The sequence below is a fragment of the Bombina bombina genome, chromosome 3 (assembly GCF_027579735.1).
Source record: "Bombina bombina isolate aBomBom1 chromosome 3, aBomBom1.pri, whole genome shotgun sequence".
Lineage (NCBI taxonomy): Eukaryota > Metazoa > Chordata > Amphibia > Anura > Bombinatoridae > Bombina > Bombina bombina.
The window spans coordinates 462,059,681-462,086,662 of NC_069501.1; the positions used below are offsets into that span (position 1 = coordinate 462,059,681).

At 37.9% G+C, this 26,982-nt stretch overlaps 1 protein-coding gene across 1 annotated transcript in view; it reads left to right on the forward strand.

Annotated features, from left to right (window-relative positions):
* The window catches only part of PIK3C2B (phosphatidylinositol-4-phosphate 3-kinase catalytic subunit type 2 beta), a 315,182-nt gene that overhangs the window by 88,205 nt on the left and 199,995 nt on the right, over window positions 1-26,982 (forward strand). The window contains exons 5-6 of the mRNA XM_053706696.1: window positions 1,577-1,697; window positions 20,141-20,252. Of these exons, the coding sequence (XP_053562671.1) occupies window positions 1,577-1,697; window positions 20,141-20,252 (233 nt within the window). The remainder of the gene's footprint in view (window positions 1-1,576; window positions 1,698-20,140; window positions 20,253-26,982) is intronic.

The window sequence follows — 26,982 nt, forward strand, 5'->3', positions numbered from 1 at the left end:
GGAACCTAAGTTCAACATGGCAGCCCTCATGACTAAAGCGAGGAGGGGAATAATCTCAATACTATACTTATAAAATGTATTTAGTGTTTATTGTCTCTTTTAATTATCACTGTGTAGATGCTTATCATCATTATACAGTGCAGCATGTCCGTTTACTTCTATTTTCTAAATGGGTACATATTTTTATATGCACACTTTCTGAGGTACCAGTTTCTAATAATCATGTGCAGGATTCACAGAATATACATATATGAATTTGTGTGATTGGCTGATGGTGGTCACATGAGGCAGGGGGAAGGAAATGGAACTAACTGAAAATTGTCAGGAAAAAAAAGCTACTGATTTTAAATTCAAGCTAGTGCTTTTGCATTGTCTTTTATTATGAATATACTGATTGTGCATTTCTACTGTGTTTAGAGGTCTTTTAACCCTTTGATTGCTAAGCAATTTCCCACCTGGGTGATAAGCTGGATTTTTTTTTTAATATATATATATTTTTTTTTATTTTTAGATCCCCAAGACTTATACCATTAGAAAGGTTAGGCGATTACCTTTTCAACGTTGGGTCTTGGGGGTCTGTAGCTGCCTAGATGCTTGAGATACAGGCTTCTAAGCAGCATGCCCCATTTCCCTATACTGTCTATTGTAATTTTTAAATAAAGGGGCGAGGGGGAAATCATCATGCGTGACGTCCCAGTGATGCCTGTCACTATACAGGCCAGATTGCCGGGGTGGGAGTCAGTGTTAGCCCCCAGATTGCCCTCAAGGTGGGCGAGTTCTAAAGACGGCTCTGAGCCATAGTCAGCACCTGACTGGGACAATTTGCGACAGTTCAGAGCCGTCGTTGGCACTCAAAGGGTTAACAATGGGTAGATATTCAGCATTATATAGGTCAGCATGTTCATTATTGCTGTATAGATACTTATAAGCATTGTACAGTGCAGCCAGTTCATTATCAGTGAATAGATACTAGTAAAGGGCGAATGGGCTGTAAGTGCAATTTGTTTGGTGGAGCGAATAGTCCTGTTTTGGACCATTAAATGTTGACAAGAAGGAAAAACCATTAAAATTTGTTAATCAAATGTTATTGTTGGGTTTTCAAATGTTACTTTTTGTTTTTGAATGTTCATGGATAGATTGAATATCCACATTTGAGATTTCGAATGTAACATTCAATTTAACAAAAACTATTCAGAAGTTAAATAGTTAAATGTGGTAGAGAATTTAGTAAATTGAAACATAATAGGTAGAACTATATCAATTCAAATTTTTCTATTTCGAATATTGCAGAATTCGAATATTACATTTAAAGAAAGCATTAGAAATAGTATTACATTAAACACATGTTAGAATGTTGTACAAACATTCGAAATTTGAAATGACTAATCAATGTGCCAAAAATCGTTTCATTTTTTGAATGTTGCAAAATATTCGCCCATTCCTAGTAGATACTAATCCCCATTATAGTACAGGGTATTTATTATCACATAATGCAACATGTTGACTATCAGTGCAGTGCTATTTAGTACTTGTCTCTGGTGCCCATATGATATTTTGATGCTATGTCTGCACGCAGGTTCTTCTACTGTGGAGCTCCTTATTTACCAGACGCTTTGCTGCATGAGTGAGGATCTGGAGGATCTTAACGTATCGGACTACGTGCTCAAGCTCTGTGGGTTGGAGGAGTTCCTGCAGACGTAAGTGCCAAGCAGGCTAAGTGCCAGGGGTCAGAAGAGGTTGCAACCACACGATGCTTTGTGCCAACCTTTGTAGACTGGACTTTTGTATGGGAACTTTATAAATGTAATTATAGGAGCGTTTCTCATTAATGTGTGATCAGGTTTTGAAAACCCGGTCTTTTTTTTTTTTGTCTGAAGCTTTATACATGTTTAATATATTATTAAAGGGACATTCTACTGCACAGACTGCATTCTCTAATTTGTAACAGCATGTAATTTTTGCACTATAGACACTGCAACTTTATGTAGTTCCCACAAAGGTGTTAAACTTAAAGTCCAGTTTGGATTAACAAGATGCACAGCTGCCAAGTAGTTGAGTAGTGCAACCTCTGCTGCTAATTGGCTTGTGGCTTTTACCTAATAGGGACCATCGGTTCTCTATGGCTTCAAAACAGAACAATGTGTTTAATCTCCTCCTGATGATTAAACACATAGAGTTGCATTTTCACTTGTGCAAAAATTAGAGCATGTATCTCCCCCCCCCCACACACACACTAAAATGTCCCTTTAAAGTGAAGGTAGACTTTAATGAATGAAAGCCTGTTTTTAAACAATACTATTGAAAACAGGGGCACTTTCATTCATCAAAGTTTAGAAAGCAGCCGTTTTGATTAAAAACTTACCTTTGTTTTTTTCACAGCCAGAGCAGCTTCCCCATCCGGAGATCCTCTCTTCACACGTCAGCAATGACTAATCCAGCTTCCTCCAATCACGGCTTTCCCCCCAGGGGAGTCATTGCCTGAGGCCATGCTGTGATTGGAGGAAGCTGGATTAGTCATTGCTGACGTGTGAAGAGAGGATCTCCGGGTGGGGGAAGCTGCTCTGGCTGTGAAAAAAACAAAGGTAAGTTTTTAATCAAAACGGCTGCTTTCTAAAGTTTGATGAATGAAAGTGCCCCTGTTTTTAATAGTATTTTTAAAAAACAGGCTTTCATTCATCAAAGTTTACTTTCACTTTAAGGATCTCACTTGGGTTGCGACACTGCATGTTATTTGTCAGAAATGGGAAAAAAAATAGGTTGTGAATTAAACTCTTTAACCCCATTATATATTCTACATAAATACACCCATGTCTGCCCAGTTTGTTCTCCCCACCCTGACTGCAGTCTCTGAGGATTACAGGATGCAGGAGGTGCCAAGATTAGCAGATTGGGTGGGCAGGTTTTGGTGGAGTATCCTGCCAGGTTCCTGAGCGAGATAAACTTGCACTCGTGGGGCAAGTTCAATGCTGGCAGATTTTGCTTTTTGTCTAGCAACATGTGACATTTCCAGCATGTTTATGAGCTAACAGGGTGAGTCATTATATAATATCAGCATAGTTGTACACCTCTGCTTTTGTACCAAAATTAAAGTGTTATTTTGAAACATATATAAAAACCTAAATGTATGTATCCTTCCTAAATGTATAAAGATTTGTACCCGTCCTCCATAAAGCCTTTAGTTGCTTGTTAAAGGACCATTTAACTTGACATTTCAACAATGTATAAAATGTTTTATTATTACAAGTGATACATTACTGCAATATACATTCATTATTTATTTTGCTGTAAAATACATCTAAAAATTGTGCTTGTTTCACTTTCTCCCAGGGAGGTTTGGGTTAATACTTTTGGGCAATTTATGTAAGCTTTTGTTTACTTCACCCTCCCCCCCCCCTAAGATTCACAGCAGTCACAGGTTTGTTAAAGGTAGATTATAAGAAGTGTTGCATCAACAATGATAAGAGAAGCATTCTTTGCAATGGTAACTAAGTGGAATCAGTGCTAAACCAAATTAAAAGGACAGTACACTGTAAAATTGTTTTTCCCTTAATGTATTTCAAAAGACTTGTTATACCAGCTGCAGAATATAAAATGTATGAGAAATTGCATTTTCAGTTTTCAGTTTTATTTGTGTTAATGAATTAGCTGTTTTTGTGTTTTTAAACCACAACCTATTGAAATTGGTTTAGCTTGCAGGTAATATCAGATCTCATGTTATCACTTTGTGTATACAGATTTGTTTCCTTATCTTATATTTGTCCGGAAAACCAAAGACTCAATACTTAGGTAGGACAATGGAAAATTAATGTTTTATTACTTAACTATCCTGCACCCCACTGGGAGTGTAATTTCTTCTGCTGGCTGTGTTTACATAGCTTGTCAATAGCCTGGTCGGAAGGGACCATCATAGGTGGGAATACCACTGGCTAAATCAGCTATTTTGAATGCAGAAATAAGGGTAAAGGGGCTACTTGTAAACCATTTAATACACTCCGGCTGGTAAAATGGATAATTGGGAACAATTTAAAGAGGATGTTTTTTTTGTTAAACTGTCCCTTTAAGGGAAGAGATAAGGGCAGGCTTCCCCAATCTCTCTCAACTGCACATGTGCAAACAGAGTATCTGAATATTAGTTTGTGATTGGTTCACAAGACTTCTTTTGTTCTGGGGGACAGGGAAATCTGTGAAATCAATAAACATAAAACAATATACTCATTTGACAAAATAAAGCTGCAGTTTCATTGCAAAACTATTCTCAGATATGAAGGTTCAAAATCATGTAGTTCACAATATGTGTTTAGTGGTCCTTTAAACTCCTTTATGACCAAATGAAGCTGCATCTATTTTTAGTAACTGTTCACTTCTCAGCCCATAAGAAGGAGACCAGCATCGCAAAAATGCCATCACAACCTCACAGAACAAATACATTTAAAACGAAAAGTAATATATGAAAAAAAAAAAAAAAGGAAAACTTGAAAACAGTTGAAGAGCAATAAAATAAAAACAAGACAACCTCTTCAGCTTGGACATGGCAAGACACAATGATAACAAGAGATATTGCACAGGAGTAATGGAGTCATTTTGAACTTTGCATGCTGGGCTGAGGTGTAGGTGAAAAATCCCCTAGAAAACCCTGGCCGCTCCCTTTGTGACACATTTCATTTTATCTACTTTACCACAGCAAAGCAGACATGCAAATATTTTACAGTTGCAGTTTTATGTACTGTATATATTTGTTTCCATATTGAGTCTCCTTCACTTTACATTAGAACCAGCAGTGTGGTATAATAAGACAAATTTGATTCATTTACCTCAGTCAATAGGGATGTGCATTTGCCTCTTTCGCTATGAAATGAATGACAAATATGGCTGCCACTTGCGCCATTCAACTCTTTTTCGGAGCCGGATTTCTTGTGAAAGTGCAACACACTAAGATCTGGATCACAACAACGATTTTAATTCACTCTCTCATCCTTTCCTGCCTTGACTACTGCAACGCTATCCTCCCTGGTCTCCCTAGCTCCTTTACAATCCATAATGAATGCCTCTGCCAGGCTCATCTTCCTTGCACGTTGCTCTTCATCTGCCGCACCTCTCTGCCAATCCCTTCACTGGCTTCCTCTTGCCTCCAGGATTAAACACAAAATTCTCACTCTGACACACAAAGCCCTCAATTGCACTGCTCCCCCCCTACATCTCAGACCTTGTCTCCAGATACTCTCCCTCCCGTCCCCTTCGCTCCACTCATGATCTCCTCCTCTCCTCCTCTCTTGTTACCTCCTCACATTCCCAACTACAATATTTCTCAAGACTGGCTCTCATCTTATGGAACTGTTTGCCTTGCTCCACAAGGCTCTCCCCTAGTTTTAAAAGCTTCAAGTGCTCCCTGAAGACTCTACTATTCAGGGATGCTTACAACCTACACTAACCTTCCTATCTCCACTGCTATCCCCTTAAACCCCATAGCATGTAAGCCTATGAGCCCAACTGTTTGTAGTTCACCTTCATAAGAGCCCACTACAACAGTGCAACTCTTGGCAGGACCCTCTACCCATTTGATCCCTGTAATCGTTTTTATATGCCACCTAGGTTCATAGCGCTGCGGAACCTGTTGGCGCTCTACAAATACCTGATGATGAAAATAATAATTTGTAACTTATATTTACTTCTGTAAACTGTATATTAAATTGCTCTGTTACAGAGTTTGCCTGGATTCCCCCCCCCCTCCCTAAATGTTGGCAGCTATGAATGTCATGTTAGTTGTGTTTATCTTACCACCAAGGCCATTTTTCACTTGTAATGTTGGTTATAAAATAAATTACATGATATCCCAGACCTCACTTAAATTGCACATTAGGCTGCACAAGAGAAGAAACAGGCTCAAACATTTCTGAAGCTCTTACATATGTTTACTTTAGCTCACTTCTTTTAAGAAAAGAAAAAAGAAAGAAAATACCTTCACTATGCTTTTTATGTATGCAATTTTATGTTTAAATATTTTTATTGATAACATAAATCTTGTATACTTACAATACAAAGGCTGATCAACCATTTCTCCAGAAACATAATCATCAAGATAACAGTAGATGATAATCCCAATGTACCCAAGCAGTGCTCCCCACCATCCTCCCTCACATCCCAATACCTTCCATAGTCCCAAAGAGATCTAACTTTGTGTGCATTGGGTGCCGGAACATTGCACCAACATCCAGAGTCATCCAAATTGAGTCTTTGTATCCTGGAGGTTGTTCCAAATTGGTTGTTACAAAATAATTATCATATGTGACTGTTGCTCAATAATAAAACAGCAAAAAACAAGGTTGATAAATTCTAAATTCTCGGAATGATCAAGTAAACTTTTAGATTAAGATATGTAGTTTTCCTCAAAAACTCTTTTCAAACATAATGATTTCAGAAAAGGGTAGGGGGGGGGGGAAAGGGAAAAGGAGGGGGGAATAGTGTCCCCCCTCCCAGCGATCCTCCAAGGCCTACGGAAGTTATTCAAATCCAGCCTCTAGGGGTTAAGTCGGCCAGCTCGTTCTCCTCTGGGGAGTGTTGCATTGCTGATCCAGTAGTACCATGTCTTCTGAAAAGAGGCCCTGTTGTTTAACGTGTCTGTTGCGTATTCATACATAGTGTAGGTGTGGCATATTTTATTGTATACTTCTAACCATGGTGGTGATCCTATCTTCCAGTATTTTGCAATGCATACCCTTGTCACCGTGCACAGAATTCTGATGAATGTGTTGATGTATCTGTGGAATCTATCTATGTTGTCGTGTAGTAACGCTTGTTGGATAGTGAGTGTAACCTCTTCTTCTAGTAGTTGGCTAATGAGAGCGGAGAGTTTTTGCCATGTCCCCTGTATTTCCCTACACTCCCACCACATGTGTTTATAGGATCCCAGCTCTCCGCATCCTCTATAACATAGGTTGCTGCTATGTGGTTGTATATGGGCCGTCCTCACTGGGGTTAAGTACCATCTAAATATGGTCTTTGTAACATTTTCCTTCAGATCCATGCTAATTAACCCTTTATCAGCTCTTTGGAATAGTTCCTCCCATTCCTGTACTTCCTTACTTATGTTCAAGTCTTTCTCCCATTTTGCCATTATCATGGATTTAGATCTGTTTGGAGGTGTCTGTAGTGTTATGTATATTTTAGAGATATTGTGTTTGGTCCTTGTGAGGCTTGTTCCATAGGTTTCTAACACCGTATTTTGTCCCTTTTTTGAGTTTTTCAGGAATAAGTGTAAGGAGGAGCGTAACTGGAGATATAGGTACCAGTGGAGCTTTATAGGAATCAGTTTTGTCTGTAGCTGGGTAAAAGGAAGTAATTGTCCCCCCTGTATTACATCCGCTACTCTGTAAAGCCCTTTGTTTTCCCATTTGGTCACTAGTCTGCGGGAGTCTCCTGATAAGAGGCATCTGATTGGTGTCATTAAAGAGAATTCCGGGAACAGGTCTGCTCTTTTAAGTGTCTGTGTCCAAGTCTTTATAGTCAGATCAGTAGTGTATGTTTTGGTGTATGTCTTAGTTGGGTGAGTGGTTTGTGCGTCCCATAGAATCGAGTCTCTTTCCTCCCATCCCCCCAGTTCCATCTCCAGGAACACCCAGGTGGCCTCTTCCGACCTTCTCAGGAGGCAGGAGTCTTGGGCTAGTCTGGCAGCTTTATAGTATTCCAAGAGATCTGGGGCTCCCACTCCCCCCGCCGCTCTACTCCTACAGACCACTTGTTTTGCTATTCTGGCCGATTTTGGCCCTCTAATAAAGGCCAATATATCAGCCTGTAGTTTAACAATATCTGTTTTGATCAGTTTGATGGGGAGGGCCAGAAAAAGGTATAATATGCGTGGGAGCATGTTCATTTTGATCAGCGCCACTCTGCCCATCCAAGAGAAGCCACACATCCGCCACCCTGCCAGGTCTTTTCTGAATTGGTTGAGGAGCGGAGTATAGTTGTATTTGTACAATAGTTGCATCTGAACCGGGTATGCAATTTTAAATGGCATATTGTTAAAAAGAATTAGTCACTGTTCAGTTTATTTTTTTACAGGGACAACAACTTTGTAATATACTTTCATTATTTATTTTGTTCTATAATTTAACCCTTTCATGACATAGGCAATTGTTCAAGTTCTGAACGTAAACAAAACCTTGAATTTCAGCTATATGTCTTTTCAACCATAATTTACCCCTTTCACATTAAGTGCACCCACACTAATTATATATTGTTTTTTAGAGGACAGATAGGGCTTTCTTTTGGCATAAAAGATTTATTTCTCAACTATAATTTTATATAAAAAAAATCAAAGTAAGTGTGAGAAATTAAGAAATTTGAAGCTTTCCAAATGATTTTATTGTGAATATCATCATCCTGATATATGTTACTGCAATAAAACACCCATACTTGTGTTAAGCGATGTCCCATGAGTATAACGATACCCCCCATGTACAGGTTTTCTGAGTTTTCTGGAATTTACAAGGCCCAACATACGGCCTACCCATTTACATAGAAATCTGGCACATTCATTTTCTGGGCTTAAGTTACCTTTCATACATTATAGCAGCCCAGGAATGAAAATGACCCCATCATGGCATACCATTTACAAAAGTAGACACCCTAGGGTATTCCAAAAGGGCCATGTCACGTCTTTTTGTGAAGCCCCTTAGTCACAACACCTGGCCAAATGTAGTGGTCATTTTTGTTGTATGCGTTTTTTACACAAACACTGCACTTTGGCTGTTTCTGTCATCAAGCTTTTATGTTTTACTGCTATAAAACACACATATTTGTGTTTGTCAATGTCCTACGAGTACAACAGTACCCCCCATGTACAGGTTTCACGGGGTTTACAGGAGTTACTGGGCCAAATATGGGGTCTGCCCATTTCAGTCTTTATGCATGGAAATTTGGCACCTTAATTTTCTGTGCCTATGTCCTCTTTGAGACATTATAGCAGCCCAGGAATGAAAATTACCCCATCATGGCATACCATTTTCAAAAGAAGACACCCTAGGGTATTCCAAAAGGGCCATTTCACATCTTTTTGTGAAGCCCCTTAGGCATAACATCGGGCCAAATGTAGTGCTCATTTCTTTTTAATGCGTTTTTTTTCACAAACACTGCACTTTGGCTGTTTCTGTCATCAAGCTTTTATGTTTTACTGCTATAAAACACACATATTAGTGTTTGTCAAGGTCCTACGAGTAAAACAGTACCCCCCATGTACAGGTTTTATGGGGTTTACAGAAGTTACAGGGCCAAATATGGGGTCTGCCCATTTCAGCTTTTATGCATGGAAATTTGGCACCTTAATTTTCTGTGCCTATGTCCTCTTTGAGACATTATAGCAGCCCAGGAATGAAAATTACCCCATCATGGCATACCATTTTCAAAAGAAGACACCCTAGGGTATTCCAAAAGGCCCATGTCACATCTTTTTGTGAAGCCCCTTAGTCACAACACCTGGCCAAATATAATGGTGATTTTTTTTGCATGCGTTTTTTGCACAAACACTGCACTTTGGCTGTCTCTGTCATCAACCTTTTATGTTTTGCTGCTATAAAACACACATATTAGTGTTTGTCAAGGTCCTACGAGTAAAACAGTACCCCCCATGTACAGGTTTTATGGGGTTTACAGAAGTTACAGGGCCAAATATGGGGTCTGCCCATTTCAGTTTTTATGCATGAAAATTTGGCACCTTAATTTTCTGTGCCTATGTCCTCTTTGAGACATTATAGCAGCCCAGGAATGAAAATTACCCCATCATGGCATACCATTTTCAAAAGAAGACACCCTAGGGTATTTCAAAAGGCCCATGTCACATATTTTTGTGAAGCCCCTTAGTCACAACACCTGGCCAAATGTAATGGTGATTTTTTTTGCATGCATTTTTTGCACAAACACTGCACTTTGGCTGTCTCTGTCATCAACCTTTTATGTTTTGCTGCTATAAAACACACATATTAGTGTTTGTCAAGGTCCTACGAGTAAAACAGTACCCCCCATGTACAGGTTTTATGGGGTTTACAGAAGTTACAGGGCCAAATATGGGGTCTGCCCATTTCAGTTTTTATGCATGGAAATTTGGCACCTTAATTTTCTGTGCCTATGTCCTCTTTGAGACATTATAGCAGCCCAGGAATAAAAATTACCCCATCATGGCATACAATTTTCAAAAGAAGACACCCTAGGGTATTCCAAAAGGCCCATGTCACATATTTTTGTGAAGCCCCTTAGTCACAACACCTGGCCAAATGTAATGGTCATTTTTTTTTGCATGCGTTTTTTTGCACAAACACTGCACTTTGGCTGTCTCTGTCATCAACCTTTTATGTTTTGCTGCTATAAAACACACATATTAGTGTTTGTCAAGGTCCTACGAGTAAAACAGTACCCCCATGTACAGGTTTTATGGGGTTTACAGAAGTTACAGGGCCAAATATGGGGTCTGCCCATTTCAGTTTTTATGCATGGAAATTTGGCACCTTAATTTTCTGTGCCATGTCCTCTTTGAGACATTATAGCAGCCCAGGAATGAAAATTACCCCATCATGGCATACCATTTTCAAAAGAAGACACCCTAGGGTATTCCAAAAGGCCCATGTCACATCTTTTTGTGAAGACCCTAAGTCACAACACCTGGCCAAATGTAGTGCTCCTTTTTTTTGTATGCGTTTTTTGCACAAACACTGCCCTTTGGCTGTTTCTGTCATCAACCTTTTATGTTTTGCTGCTATAAAACACACATATTTGTGTTTGTCAATGTCCTAAGAGTAAAACAGTACCCCCCATGTACAGGTTTTATGGGGTTTACAGATGTTACAGGGCCAAATATGGGATCTGCCCATTTACATAGAAAATTGGCACATTCATTTTATGGGCCTTTGTCCTCTTTGAGACATTATAGCAGCCCAGGAATGAAAATTACCCCATCGTGGCATACCATTTATAAAAGTAGACAACCCAGGGTATTGAAAAAGGACTATGTTTAGTCTTTGTTTGTAGCCACTTAGTCACAACATCTGGCCAAAGGTAATGTTCATATTTCAGTTTTAGTTTATCACAAAAACACTGCCTTTTTGCTGTTTATATCATCCTTTTATGTTTTACTGCTATAATACACCCATCTTTGTGTTCAGCGATGTCCCATGAGTACAACAATACCCCCTATGTACAGGTTTTATGTGGTTTTAGGAAGTTACAGCGCCCAATATAGGGTCTGCCAATTTGCATGGAAATTGGGCACATTGATTTTATGGACCTTTGTTGCCTTTGAGACAGTATGGCAGCGCAGGAATGAAAATTACCCCACCATGGCATACCATTTGCAAAAGTAGACAACCCAGGGTATTAAAAAAGGACTATGTTTAGTCTTTTTTTGTAGCCACTTAGTCACAAAACCTGGTCAAATTTAGTGGTCATATTTTTTTATTTGTTTTTTTCACACAGACTTTGCATGTTTTCTATTTAGATCAACATCATTATATTTTTTACTGCTATAATACACCCATATCTGTGTTCAGTGATCTCCCATGAGTGCAACAATACCCCCTATGCACAGGTTTTATGTGGTTTTAGGAAGTTACAGGGCCCAATATAGGGTCTGCATAGAAATTTGGCACATTGATTTTCTGGCCCTATGTTGCCTTTGAGACAGTATGGCAGCCCAGGAATGAAAATTACCCCCCTCATGACATACCATTTGCAAAAGTAGATAACTCAGGATATTCTAAAAGGAGTATTTTAGTTGTTTTGTATAACTTATAATGGCCTTAGAGTGGATGGGCTTAACATATAAAGGGACAGGACAAGGTCAGGGGATTTATGAAGTTAGGAATACAGAATAATAAAATAAAATAAATTAGGAACACATACAGATTGCTTTCAAATTAAAAGTTTAACTCTGTGTGATATATTCGAAAGCAATCAGTGATACAGAGGCCAGGTTGAGAGGGGCAGTCAGGGCAATGGTAACTAGAATCCCTCCTCCCTCCTTTTTTATAGCAGACTCTGCATCTTTTCTGGGGTGTTAATTTGCAGGCAGTGGGGGGGATCCTAGTGGGAAAATGCCTGCCACAGAGTCGCTCAACATTTTCAGATTGAACAGTGGGAGGATTAGGGGTCTGGTTAAACAAAATATCAGATGTTACATTTAACACAAATTCCAAAAAAGTATAAGTTTTCCCTGTGCCTGTTTTTTTGTACAGCACATATGCATTATATACTGCGATCTGCATAATATAAAAGGCTACTTTTTTGTACCAAGTTCTAGTTTTTCTTTGAATTAGATATGGCTGCAGGCACCGGTCAGCTAAATCTACCCCCCCCCCCCCATGTTTTTGTTGTACTCCACAATGCACTTTGGCTTTCGGATCTGTGCAGATCTTCCCTTCACAGACACTGGCACTGTAGCTTCATCGTGCATTGTGGAGAGCATGTACACATCTTTTTTATCAGTGTACCGAAGGGCCAGTAGCTCATTGTGGCGTAAAGCTGACGTTGTGCCCCTACTTTTTTTTCCATATGTCAGCTTCTGGGGGAAACCTTTGCGATTTTTTCTTGTGCCACAGGCCACGGTTTCAAAATAAAACAAAAATTTTAATAGCTCTGTGCTGGTGTAAAAATTATCGAGCCACAAATGGTACCCTTTATTTAGCAGGGGTAGTAGGAGATCCCACACAATTTTCCCACTTGTGCCAACTGAATCTGGGCAGCCAGGTGGATCCAAGTGGCTATCCTTTCCCTGGTAGATGCGAAATGCCCAGGTATACCCAGTACTGCATTCACAGAGCTTATAAAATTTTACCCCATAGCGGGACCTCTTGGATGGTATATATTGCTTGAAAAGCAATCTCCCCTTAAATTTCATGAGGGACTCATCAATGCAAATGTCCTGCTCAGGTATGTAAACTTCTTTTAATTTTTGGGACAGGTGGCTTATCAGGGGCCTTAGTTTATATAACCTGTCATGCAGGGGGTCATTTTTGGGGGGGCACTTGGTATTATCATTAAAATGGAGAAACCGCAGCAATTGTTCATATCTGTCCCTCTTCATAACCCCTGGAAAAAGAGGGGTAGCCAGGATGGGGTTCTGGCTCCAGTATGAACGAATGCTGGGTTTCTTCACAATCCCCATTATTAATGTCAGGGCCCAAAACTTTTTAATCTCTGGTATGTCAGTGGGATGCCAGGTATTTTTTCTGACATACAGAGATTGGGGATTTTTGGACAGATACTGGCTGGCATATAAATTTGTTTGAGCAACTATATGCTCAAACATAGCATCTGTCAGAATCAGTGACATATAGTTTATTGGCTCACATACTGGAACATCACTTGTTATGCCAGGAGTCTCAGTAAATTCTGGCATTTCTGGGGCAGTGAAATTTGGGGGTATCTAATTTTGGTCATTTGTGCGACGCCTCCTTTTAGGTGGCGGGCAGGGAGCACCAGCATCAGATGTATCACTCAGGGGCTCTATATCTGATGCCGTAAGGGTTGCGCTGTCAGACAGAGCAGAGAGGGTTTCACTCCCTGAATCTGCGGCAAGAATGGCATAAGCCTCTTCTGCTGAATAGCGTGCCATAAGGGATTTTTTTCAGTACAAATTACCACTTCACCACCACCAATTACCACTTCACCTTCCCCAAAATCCCACTAAACCACCCCAATTACCACCTCCCAATTACCACCCACCTATTCCCACCCACCCTATTCCCTATTTTTTTTTTTTTTAAATTATGATTTTTTCTTTATATATATTTTTTTTTTTTTTTTTTTTTTTATAAACTAAAAAAAAAAAGGAACTGGGAAGGGTAGTGATTGGGAACAGCAGGGAAGGGGTTAATAATAACTAAAGATCCCCACAAATAAACTTTTGGGCACTGATCAAAACCCTGACAGGCTGATCACTGTGATATTAGGCTGATCACAGTAGCAGCTCAGTGATCAGCAGCAAAAACAATATATATATATATATATATATATGTAACCCCCACAAATAAACCCCCAACGCTTTTGATCAACACTGATCAAAGCCCTAACAGGCTAAGCAAGTTATATTAGGCTGATCACAGTAGCAGCTCTGTGATCAGCAGCAAAAAAAATATATATATTGTTTGTAACTATATTTTTTCTCCCTCTCCGCTTTCTGCAGCACACACCAACACTAAACTGTCTTCCTCTCTCTCTCAGATCGCACTGAGAGCAGAGAGGAAGCGGATACACTTGTAACAGCCAATGATTCCACTCATTGGCTGCTACAGTGTTACAGGGGACAATCGATACACCCCCTCCATGCTGATTGGATCCTGGGGGAGTGCCAGAGGTGCTAGGCACATCCCCCAACCGGATCCACAACAAAGAAAATAACGGAGGGGGCACAGGAGCTGAAAACCGTTATGCCGTTCTATTCCGTCATAACGGCTCTAAAGCCCAGTGTAATTATGACGGAATGGAACGGCATAACGGCGTTAAAAGGTTAATTCTAAATATTGTGGGCTTTCCAATTCATGTTAAACATGGAATTGCAGACACAGCTATATTCCACACAGTTATTGGTTGCACACTCTAGTAAGCTATTTATAACCATTCCTAATTGGCCTCAGTGTAACCTAAGTTACAATATGGCGGCGTCCATTGCCTTATGAACATTAACCTTACCCTTATTTCTTTTACAAGATATGACGAGTTCACGGATTTCATCCTTACTTATGGGATATCGCCTCTCGGTCACAGGAGGGGGCAAAGAGCACCACAGCAGAGCTGTATATATAGCTCCTCCTTTCCCTCCCACTCCAGTCATTCTCTTTGCCTGCGTTAGTGATAGGAAAGGTTCTTCAAGCAGTGGTGCCTTCCGTTTAGGTTCCTGTCTTGTCCCTCCCTTTCATCCGTGTCCTATAGCTTTGGTATTGTATCCCATAAGTAAGGATGAAATCCATGGACTCGTCATATCTTGTAAAAGAAAAGGAAATTAATGCTTACCTGATAAATTTATTTATTTTACGATATGACGAGTCCACGGCCCACCCTGTCATTTTCTAAGACAGGTCTTTATTTTTGTTAAACTTCAGTCACCTCTGCACCTTGGCTTTTCCTTTCTCGAATGACTGGAGTGGGAGGGAAGGGAGGAGCTATATATACAGCTCTGCTGTGGTGCTCTTTGCCTCCTCCTGCTGACCAGGAGGCGATATCCCATAAGTAAGGATGAAATCCGTGGACTCGTCATATCGTAAAATAATTAAATTTAATCAGGTAAGCATAAATTTCCTTTTTTTTATATTTCAACAACTAATATAAATACATGTACAAATTAGTCTTAGGCTAATCTCTGCTCTGAATACATCATTCAAGCAATGATTTATGGTGATAATCTTCTCTGTTAAAGGGACACTGAACCCATTTTTTTTCTTTTATAATTCAGATAGAGCATGCAATTTTAAGCATCTTTCTAATTTACTCCTATTATCATTTTTTCTTTGTTCTCTTGCTATCTTTATTTGAAAAAGAAAGCATCTAAGCTTTTTTTTATTGGTTCAGGACTCTGGACAGCACTTTTTTATTGATGGATGATTTTATCCACCAATCAGCAAGAAAACAACCTAGGTTGTTCACCAAAAATGGTCCGGCATCTAAACTTACATTATTGCATTTCAAATAAAGATACCAAGAGAATGAAGAAAATTTGATTATAGGAGTAAATTAGAAAGTTGCTTAAAATTTCATGCTCTATCTGAATCACGAAAGAAAAAAATGTGGGTTCAGTGTCCCTTTAACCATTTTATTAATTTAAAAAAAAATTATGGTTAATCATCGCTGTCATTTTTGACCTTACATGGATATGGCTGGAATAGCAAGTTTCTTTTTCTCCACAGCAGGATGTTTTCCTTCAAGACTACCTGTTTAAGGAAATGCTGTTATCAGGGAAATTATGTAGCATTCATAAAAGAGAATGACTTAACCCCTTGGCTCCCAGAGTGGGTAACAACACACTGTGTCACATGACACAGGTTTTCCTGGCAAGCTCCATATCACTTATTTTACCCCACAAAGGAGTATGCACAAATCCTAGTCTGGCTTGGTGCTAATATAAATAGTAGTCACTAAATAATATACTGATGCTTATCTTTGTCCCAAGCATGACACAGTCTACCGGACATCACCAGACAATAGAAACCAAGAGGCTAAAGCAGGAGTGAGAAATTATATAATAATAATATGGGGTATCCCCATGATAGATTAAGGGTTTCCTACTATTACAGGGACTTAAAGGGACCGTAAAGTCATAATTAGACATTCATGATTTAGACAGAGCATATAAGTGTAAACAACTTTCCAATTTACTTCTATTATTTAATTTGCTTCCTTCTCTTGTTGAAAGATTTATCTAGGTAAGCTCAGGAGCAGCAAATAACCTAGGTTCTAGCTGCTGATTGGTGGCTGCATATACTTATTGTCATTAGCTCACTCATGTGTTCAGTTAGAAACCAGTAGTCCATTGCTGCTCCTTCAACAAATGATACTAAGAGAAAGAAGCAAATTTGATGGTAGAAGTAAACTTGAAGGATGTTTAACATTGTATGTTCTACCTAAATCATGAAACAAAAATGTTGGGTTTCAAGTCCCTTTAATAGTGCAATAGTAGAATAACCTATGTTAGATCATTTTATTATTGTACTAATCTATACATTTAACATCTGGAACTGCATTGGATCCTGCTCCTGAGCTGGACCTGGCTGGTGATTGGAAGATACGCACATATGCAGCTCCTGATTGGTACACCGGCCACATCCAGCTCAGGTGTAAAATTGCATTGCTGCTCTGGAGTGGATTTTTAAACTATGTTTTTAAGCTATTTATAGGTATTAAATTCCTTACAAGTGATTACAAGTGGAGCACTAAGAATAACACAGTTATTTCATATAGATGGTTACAAATTTAAAGCATCTTAAATGTGCGCTCTCTGTACTTTTAATGGATAGAAATATTAGTGCACTTACTGCACTCGCAAGTGTTACTCTGTAAAATTTAGTGCTCTTTGAGACCTGTCCTGAAGAAAACCATTATCACTCGTTAGTTGCATAACAAAGCACATGGAAATGCTATGGAAATAAAGATATTAAGTTATATTAGGACTTAAAGGGACAGTAAAGTCAAAATTAAACTTTCATGGTCTAGATGGAGCATACAATTTTAAACAAATTTTCTTTGTTCTCTTGGTATTATTTGTTGAAGAGTAAACCTAGGTGGGCTCATATGACTTCAAGAGTTCACATGTATTTAGCAGTCTATGAAAGTTCTATGAAAGTAGTAGTGTTTGCAACTTTGTTTTTAAAAATGTTGAAAAATAAAAAGTTACAAATACTGCTGCCGTAAAATGCTAAATACATGTGAACTCTCTTGAAGTCCTATGAGCCCACCTAGGTTTACTCTTCAACAAAGTATTCCAAGAGAACAAATTCTCTATGCAATTTTGACTTTACTGTCCCCTTTGACTACTTATGAAACAAAGGTTTAATAAAAGAAGATTTTGTGGCAGAATTAAAGGGATATGGTATATGACAAGGGGGTGTGACTAGGAAGAGGTCAAAGGTGTATGTGTATATAGGTATGTATGAGATGTTTTATACTTATTTTTCATTGAAATAGTAAAGTACAGAAGAAAATGAAAAACTCCATGACTTGAGCATTTTTTTTTGTGTGCATCATCTCCTTAGAGATTGAGAAATATATAACATGAATTTTACTGCACACCCCCATAGTCTATTATGTGACGGATTTAGCACACCCACGCTATCTGACATTCAGATGTTAGCAGACGCTAGACTATCTTAGGAATAATTAATGAAATATTTTACTTGAAATATGAGTGCAAGAGTAGAACTATTGATCACGCTCGAGCAATATTAGCGCAAATAAGAGACAATATTTTTGCGCTTCACTTTAAAGGGACACTAAAATCAAATTGCACACAGTTTATTTATATGCACACTTTCTGAGGCACTAGCTCCTACTGAGCATGTGCAAGAGTTCAGTGTATGCATATACTGGTCTGTGATTGGCTGATGTTACTTAGAGGCACACATTATTGCAGTAATAAAATGTTGTAGCTTTTAGCAATTTAATATTTCACTATTATGTCATGATAATCATATCTTATTTTTTTCAATGTCTCCCCACAAAGTGATCTTCTTTGTTCAGCAACAAAGTCTCTATCTCTCTCTTTTGTGCCATTTTTTTCCACCTTGACCGCTTTCTCTTTCCGCATCCATTTTTAATACCTCAGTTTGTCTGTCTTTCCCTCATGATAACAGATGACACAATAGTGACCATGATAGAGATCTCATGTATACCCTGATCTTGCAGCCCATGTATCCCGGTGTAATAAAGTTATGGTTGGAAAACATAATGTCAGGGGAATCTGACAGACTGTAGCTGGGGTTATCTATGCTTTACATTGAGGCGGTAGCCACAGCAGTAGCAATTTTATTTAATGCCCCTAACAGAAACTCTACCTCAGGATCTGATGATTAAATGCTCGCCAGCAGGGAAAGAAATCACACAAAATCTTTATTTTTTAGCATTAAATTGTAAAGTAGGTGTCTCTCTTCTTCACACCTCAGAGCCCTGCGTAGTGAGATAAACGGCTAACGTGTCTTTATAAAATTGTTTGAAAGATCTCAGTACTGACGAGATGTCTTAGAGAATCTCACCACAGTGGAGATTTAGATTATCAGGCCCTTGGGATGTCTCATTCCCTTTTTTTGTGCACTATTTTTGTTCTTTGTATTTCTGTTCCATTTAGTCTGTTATCCGATCCCCCCTGACACGCCCTCCTTCTATATATCTTTCCAATATTCTTTTGCACCCTTTGCCTTCCTCTTAAAGGCACATTCCAGTGAAAATTTAAATGCACATAGATGAATTACATCTTTGTATAGAAACAGATTTACAATATACAAGTATTAGCAAAAATGCTTCTAGTGAAAGTTATTATTCTTTTAGTGTTAACATTTTTCTCTGCATGTGCATGTGAAGAATAGCTAGATATTCTCTGTGCAACAGCATTTTAAACAATGCAGCTGCTGAGAGCACCAGTTTGGGCTTGTAGCATGTTAGCAATTAACAAACTGAGCCATTACCAGATGGTACCAGCACCTTAGGCTCTCGTTGAACAAGTGCTGTGTTTAAAATGCTGGTGCACGGAGCATACTTAAATACACTTTTGAAACGGCTATAGCTTTTATTAGAAGCATTTTTAGTAATACATATACATTACAAAAATGCTTTAATTCAAAACTAAAATGCATCCATGTCGATTTCTAATTTTGGGTGGAATGTCCCTTTAAATAAATATTGTGCTTTAGATAGAGCATACCATTTTAAACAACTTTCCAATTTACTTCTATTATCTAATTAATGCTCTCTTGATATACTTTGTTGAAAAGCATACCTAGGTAGGCTCAAGAGCAGGGAGCTAGCTGCTGATTGGTGGCTGCATATATATGCTTTTCATTGGCTTATCAATGTGTTCAGCTAGCTCCCAGCAGTTCTTTTTGCTCCTTCAATAAAGGATACCAAGAGAATGAAGCAAAATTGACAATAGAGCTGCCATCTATCTAGTGCTCGTGCAAATGGATAACATTCTTTCAAAACTGCAGCCATATAGTGCTCCAGTCATATGCAGGCTACTGAGCTTACATACCTGCTTTTCAACAAAAGATATCAAGATAATTAATACAATTTAATAATAGAAGTAAATTGGAAAGTTGTTTAAAATGTATGCTTTATCTGAATCATAAAAGAAAATGTTGGGTTTGATGTCCCTTTAAGACAGCAACATTTTTCAAAAAAATAAATAGGTGTAATACATTTTAAACTGCCTACTTTCATATGAAGCAAGGGAAAAATGTTTTTTAAAACCCTTTCTGTATAACTTTCAATTTCTTTCTCTCTTGTCCACCCTTTTTCTTCTCTGTCGTCCTTGCTCTCAATCTTTGCTTGCTAATTCTAGGGGGGGGGGGGGGGTTGTTCCCATTTCAATATCTGCTGAGCCAGTATATTGTTGTGTATTTGTTTAGCTGTACAATGTTAGGTGTCCTTAAGTGAAAACCTGTAACTGTTCTGTCTGCAGTGAGCAACCTCTGGGAAGTCATGAACATATCCAGCAGTGCAGAAAGTTTGACACAGATGTTCGATTGCAGCTAATGAGGAAGGAGGAAGTGCGATTGGATCTCTCCAGAACGGTGAGCAGTTAGATCTCTATACAAGTCACATTAAAGGGACAGTCTACACCAGAATTTTTATTGTTTTAAAAGATAGATAATCCCTTTATTATCCATTCCCAAGTTTTGCATAACCAACACAGTTATATTACTATACTTTTAACCTCTGTGATTATCTTGTATCTAAGCCTCTGCAAACTGCCCCCTTATTTCAGTTCTTTTGACAGACAGTTTAGCCAATCAGTGCCTGCTCCCAGATAACTTCACATGCACAAGCACAGTGCTATCTATATGAAATACATGAACTAACACCCTCTAGTGGTGAAAAACTGTTAAAATGCATTCTGAAAAGAGGTGGCCTTCAAGGTCTAAGAAATTAGCATATGAACCTCCTAGGTTAAGCTTTCAACTAAGAATACCAAGAGAACAAAGCAAAATTGGTGATAAAAGTAAATTGGAAAATTGTTTAAAATTACATGCTCTATCTGAATCATGAAAGTTTTTTTGGCCTAGACTGTCCCTTTAAACTTGCTTTTGTGCAAAACGTTTGCCACACTCCCAAGAGAGGCTAAAAAGAAAAATATATAACGCAGGTGTTCAAAATGCTGCATATTGCTTAAAGTGATGGTAAACTCTCCCCTTTTTAAAAAATGATCTGGAATGTTAGTGATATTTTAGATGGAGTTTCATTCATCAGTTGTTGCGCTATAAATTACTTTTTAATGGAGATATAAAATTAAAATACTGCGTACTCCACCGCTAAAGGTTTGAATTGTTCTCCAATCAGCACTGTCCCCAAATGGCACTTTTGCTGTAGCTAGAGCCCTGATTGGACAACAATTTAAACCTTTAGCTCACAGTAAAATTGACTTTTGAATTTAAATTTTATATCTATATTAAAAAGTAAGTTATAGAGCAACATCATTACAGCTGATGAATTCAACTCCATCTAAAATATTACTAACATTCTGGATCTGTTTTTATAAAGGGGAAAGTTTATCATCACTTTAAACCAGCTATTTAATTTTCAGCATTTGCAGGTTAGAGAATTTGCTTTTTGGCACCTCTAAGGCCTGTAAGTTCTACGTATAAAATCTAATCACTTGTCGTCTTATGAACTGTCAGCCATAATTTTAGTCCTTTCTGCTCTTCAAAGGAAATATATAATTTGCCTTGTTGTTTTGTTATTTTTTTTGCCTAGATTTTTATCCAGCAAAACCATCTGCATGCTTTTGACAAATGAATCCATAGTCACCTGTATGCAGCAACTTGGTGGCCCTTTTTGACTACATAGGCAATACAAATGCCATTTTTGAAATAAAATTATTTGCCAGTCAGCAGTTGTTTTTTTTAAGTAAAATAATTATGTAGTGCCAATGCTCATGCAAAAAAATCAGGGGATTTATTCCACCAATATCCTCAGCAACATTTCCATTGGATCAGAGGATTTGGGGTAAGGAAATACATTTTAAACCCAAACTCCCTAATGCTAGAACAGTGGTACACAAGACAGCTTAGAACTATAGCAAGGCTGGAAATGCAAATACCTGTCCAGTTCCAGAACACAAGCTACACTTTCAGTTTGGCCACAACCATACATAGGACACATCTCAGACATGACTAAACCACACGTTCTCAGGAATTGTCTAGCTGGCAAACATATGAACACTAACCCAGGCAACATCATTTGGTCTATTTAATACATGCTTATTACACACACTTTTCCATACTGTCAGTGCTTCATTCTGTTTTCTCTTTACTAGTCTGAATTTTTTTACTCAATTCTTACTTTTACTGCACATGTCCTTACTCACATTTTCTGACTTCCTAATCCACTCCTCCACTTTAATATAAAACCAAGGAACGGCAAAATACACAGAGCTTCCTTCTGACAATTTAAAAATATTTTTTGCCAGTTATAATGAGCCCCAGTGTAACAAATCAGACCTCAGACCTCTTGAACGCGGTTATGTTCATTATATGCTAACATTGCGCCTTAAAGGGACATCAAGCATTTTCTTTCATGATTCAGATAAAACATACAGTTTTAAACAATGTTCCAATGTGATCAAATGTGCTTCATTCTCTTGGTATCTTTTGTTGAAGGAGCAGCAGCAATGTACTACTTGGTGATAGCTTAACACACCTGGTGAGCCACTAGCAAGAGGCATACATGTACAGCTGCCAATCAGTAGCTAGCTGCCAATCAGTAGCTAGCTGCCAGTAGTGCATTGCTGCTCCTAGTTATGCTTTTCAACAAAAGACAGCATGAAATTACATTCTCTGTCTTAAAGGGACATTAAACACAAAATAAATGCTAGAGAGAATGATGCATTCAAAGAAAAGATTAGTCTGAGATTAACATGAAGATGTATGTTTTAAAGTTTTATTAGCTGTTTAAATATTGACAAAATAAGTGTAAACTTTTAGTGTCTATAAAGCTCAGAACTTAACCAAATCCATGCCCCCCCACTCTGTCATATGAGCCCAGATTAAACCCTGGGTCAGATAATTAGCCCCCCCCCCCATTACTCATCGTCCCATCAGCTCACGACACCCACCACTACTTGCACAGCTCGCCTTACTGTTGTGCCATCCTGACCGTCTTGTGAACTCTTTCCCACCCTATTAAATAATAATAATAAAAACAAATAAACTTTTTGTCTTTCTTACCAGGATACAGCAGTAAATAATCTAAAACCCTCCATGAACATTGTACTCATATTGTTCTTTATAAACATAAAAAGATCTGCATATTATTATTATTACAGGAATTGCAGCCAATAACTATACATTGCTCATTACCTCCTACAGAAAAAGCTGGTTTATTCAGCTCAGGAATATACATTTTTTTTTAACAAACAAAGCACTGTAATACATGAATCTCAACACTTTTCTTCCATAATTTAGATAGAGAGTACAATTTGAAACAACTTTCCAATTTACTTCTATCTAATTTACTTCCTTTTTTATGTATTCTTTGTTGAAAAGCATACCTAGGTAGGCTCAGGAGCAGTAATGCACTATTGGGAGCTAACTGTTGATTGGCGGCTGCAATTATATATGTCATTGGTTCATCTGATGTGTTCTTCTAGTTCCCAATAGTGCAGTGCTGCCCCTTCAACAAAGGATACCAAGAGAATCAAGCAAATTTAATAATAGACGTAAACTGGAAATTTGTTTAAAACTGTATATTCTATTTGAATAATAAAAGAAAAAGTTTGGGTTTCATGAAAACGGCAACAAACAAAAATATTAGGTGTCTTGTTCATTTTAATATTTTACTACCTCCATTGAGGTTGCAGTCTTTTTATTTTATTTTGCACAATGTACCTTTTTTTTTAAATTTCTGAATACAGTTGTTTATAAAGATTTTTGTTTTATGGTTTTCAATTTATCAGGTTACTATACTGTAATTTAAAACTGTTATTTAAATTCTTCCTAGCTGTTAATTATATATAGTCTTACATTTTAGACCTACAGGAAATATGCAAATTGTGCCCTTTCATGCATCTCTCATATTAGTGAACACAATTTCTACCAGAGAAGTTTGCAATAACACAAGCAGAACTGAGAGTGTGTGTGTGTGTATATATATATATATATATATATACCGTATATATATATATATATATATATATATATATATATATATAGATATATATATATATATATATATATATATATATATATATATACCGTATATATATATATATATATATATATATATATATATATATATATATATATATACCGTATATATATATACCGTATATATTATACAAAGCTTCCTATCATGGTTCTGTATTCATTGCAGGGACATTTAAAATGCATTTCACTTTTATAATTTAGTGTAGTCTTAACATGCATGTAACTTGCTGCCATTACTGTAATAGGCCTCATGAATATGTGTTTGGTTCCCATGCATACTTTGTGATGACGCATCCAGAAGGATATAAATAAACTACAAACTGTTCAAAAGAAGGCAACTGGAAAAGTACATGGTCTGAATAAAATAAATGCAACTCCATACATTTAAAAGGACAAGAAACCCCAACAATGTATTTCATGATTTGGATAGAACACACAATTTTAAACAACTTTCTAATTTACTTCTATTATCAAATTTGCTTCATTATCTTGTTATCCTTTGCTGAAGGAACAGCATTGCACTGCTGGCAACTACTGAACACATCTAGTTAGCCAATCATAAGAGACAAATGTGTGCAGGCACCAATCAGCAGTTAGCTCTCACACTTGTGTAGGATATGTGCATATTCTTTTTCAACAAGGGATACCCAAGAGAACGAAGGACATTTGAAAATAGAAGTGAATTTAAGTGTCTTAAAATTACATGCTCAATCTGAATCATTCAAGTTTGACTTTCCTATCCCTTTAATATATATAGTTTTAACGGAGATATGTGATGTGATATATAGATGTTAAACTATATTAAGGGATTTAAAGAGACATAATAGTCAGTACTGAAATGTGCATAATTGCAGTTCAGTTTTGAATAGAAGAATTTGTGTAAAATACATGTATTATCAAAAGTGCTTCAAGTGAAAGTTATTACAGTATCAGGGGCATACACACATATGCTGTGCATGCTCTGAGCACCCTCATTTAGACCCCACATCTGCTCAGAGTGGCGGTACGTATTGTGCCAGTGATTGATTAAGTTGCTTCTTAAAAGCCACTGCTGATTCTCAGAGCAGGTGTGCCTTTTCAATGCATGCGCATGGGATGCATATATCTTGTGTGCGCATGCTTCTGAAAAATGAATACATTTTAATAGACAAATTTTTGCAAATGCAAGCATATCTATTGCAAATTGAAATGAACTCAAGCACATTTCAGTATTGACCCTTATATCCCTTTAATTAAACTGATGCTGAAAATATTCTCACAATCGGTAACAACAGAGCAAGGGTTCATGATCTCAGGTCTTAGGGTGTTAGGTTTAGGAATAATTTGCAGAAGGGCGGTTGATTCATGTAATAGACTTAAAGGGACATGAAACCCAAAAATTTTCTTTCATGGTTTAGGTAGAACATACAATTTTAAACAACTTTCAAGTTTACTTCTATTATCAAATTTGCTTCATTCTATTGGTATAATTTGTTGAAGGAGCAGTAATGCACTACTGGTTTCTAATTGAACACATGGATGAGCCAATGACAATTGGTATATATATGCAGCCACCAATCAGTATCTAGAACCTAGGTTATTTGCTTCTCCTAATAAACCTTTCAGCAATGGATAAAAAGAGAAGGAAGCAAATTAAATAATAAAAGTAAATTGGAAAGTTGTTTAAAATTCTATGCTCTGTCTAAATCTTGAATGTCTAATTATGACTTTACTGTCCCTTTAAAATAGAGGTGCCTTTTGGTTCTATTATCAAAATCTGTGTTTCTATCCCACAAATGTATTTGCTTACCGCTTGCTTTATGGGCAGTGGGTCATGTGATTGTTATCAGTCTAGTGCTGGTAAGATTTTACAGAGCCATTCACAACTATATTGCAAATCATTCCTTTTTATCACATATGGAAAACACCACTGTTTATTTTAAATACCACTTTTATGTCTTGTTTTTAATTAAATCCACAGCTGGTATGCAGAAATGATTCTCACAGGCAAATATGAAGGAGTGGCAGACAGTCCCTTGTGACTGAATGTTGTTACCATAGGCATTGTCGCTGCCTTTTATACTTAGCAGTAGTTTTTATTTAGATTGTGTATGCGCAATAAACTAAACCGCAAACGATTGTAGGTGCAGAGTGGGCATGTGTATTTTTTGGTTATACAGCATTCATTTCACAAACGAATGCCGAATATGGTTATGGCATAATTTTGTTTATTTTCAGTGCTATTTTCAGAGTGTTGCATACAGTTAAAGGGACACTAAACCCAAATTTTTTATTTCATGATTCAGATAGAGCATGACATTTTAAGCAACTTTCCAATTTACTCCTATTATCATTTTTTCTTCGTTCTCTTGCTATCTTTATTTAAAAAGCAGGAATGTAAAGCTTAGGAGCCGACCTATTTTTGGTTCAGTACCTGGGTTATGCTTGCTTATTGATAGCTAAATGTAGCCACCAATAAGCAAGTGTTATCCAGGGTGCTGAACCGGCCCGTTTTTGGTTCAGCACCTGTGTAGCGCTTGCTGATTGGTTTCTAAAGCCGCCAATCAGCAAGTGCTACCCAGGTGCTAAACCAAAAATGGACTGGCTCCTAAGCTTACAGTCTTGCTTTTTCAAATAAAGATACCAAGAGAACAAAAGAAAATTGATAATAGGAGTAAAGTAGAAAGCTGCTATAATTTGCACGCTCTGGGCTCCATGTACGAAGCAGCGAAAGCTGCTCCGGAGCCTTTGAGGGGCAGGTTCGCATATGCGAGCCTGCTTCCCGCAATGTAAAAAGCAGCGGTCATTAGACCGCTGCTTCCTACACCCTACGCCACCTCTTAGGTGGCGAGGGAAAATCACAGAGAGCACGCTCGCTCTCGGTGATTGACAGCCCCTTCAGTCGCGTGATTGATCGCGCGATTGAAGGGGCGGGCATTACACACTCCGATGAGTGTGTAATGATACATACGGGCAAGCGGATCAACAGATCCGCTGCCCGTGTGTAGCGAAGGCGGGGGGACAGCTTCGCGAGTTGAGAAGCTGTCCGCCCGCCATTTAGTACATGGAGCCCTCTGTCTGAATCGTGAAAGTTTAATTTTGACTAGACTATCCCTTTAAA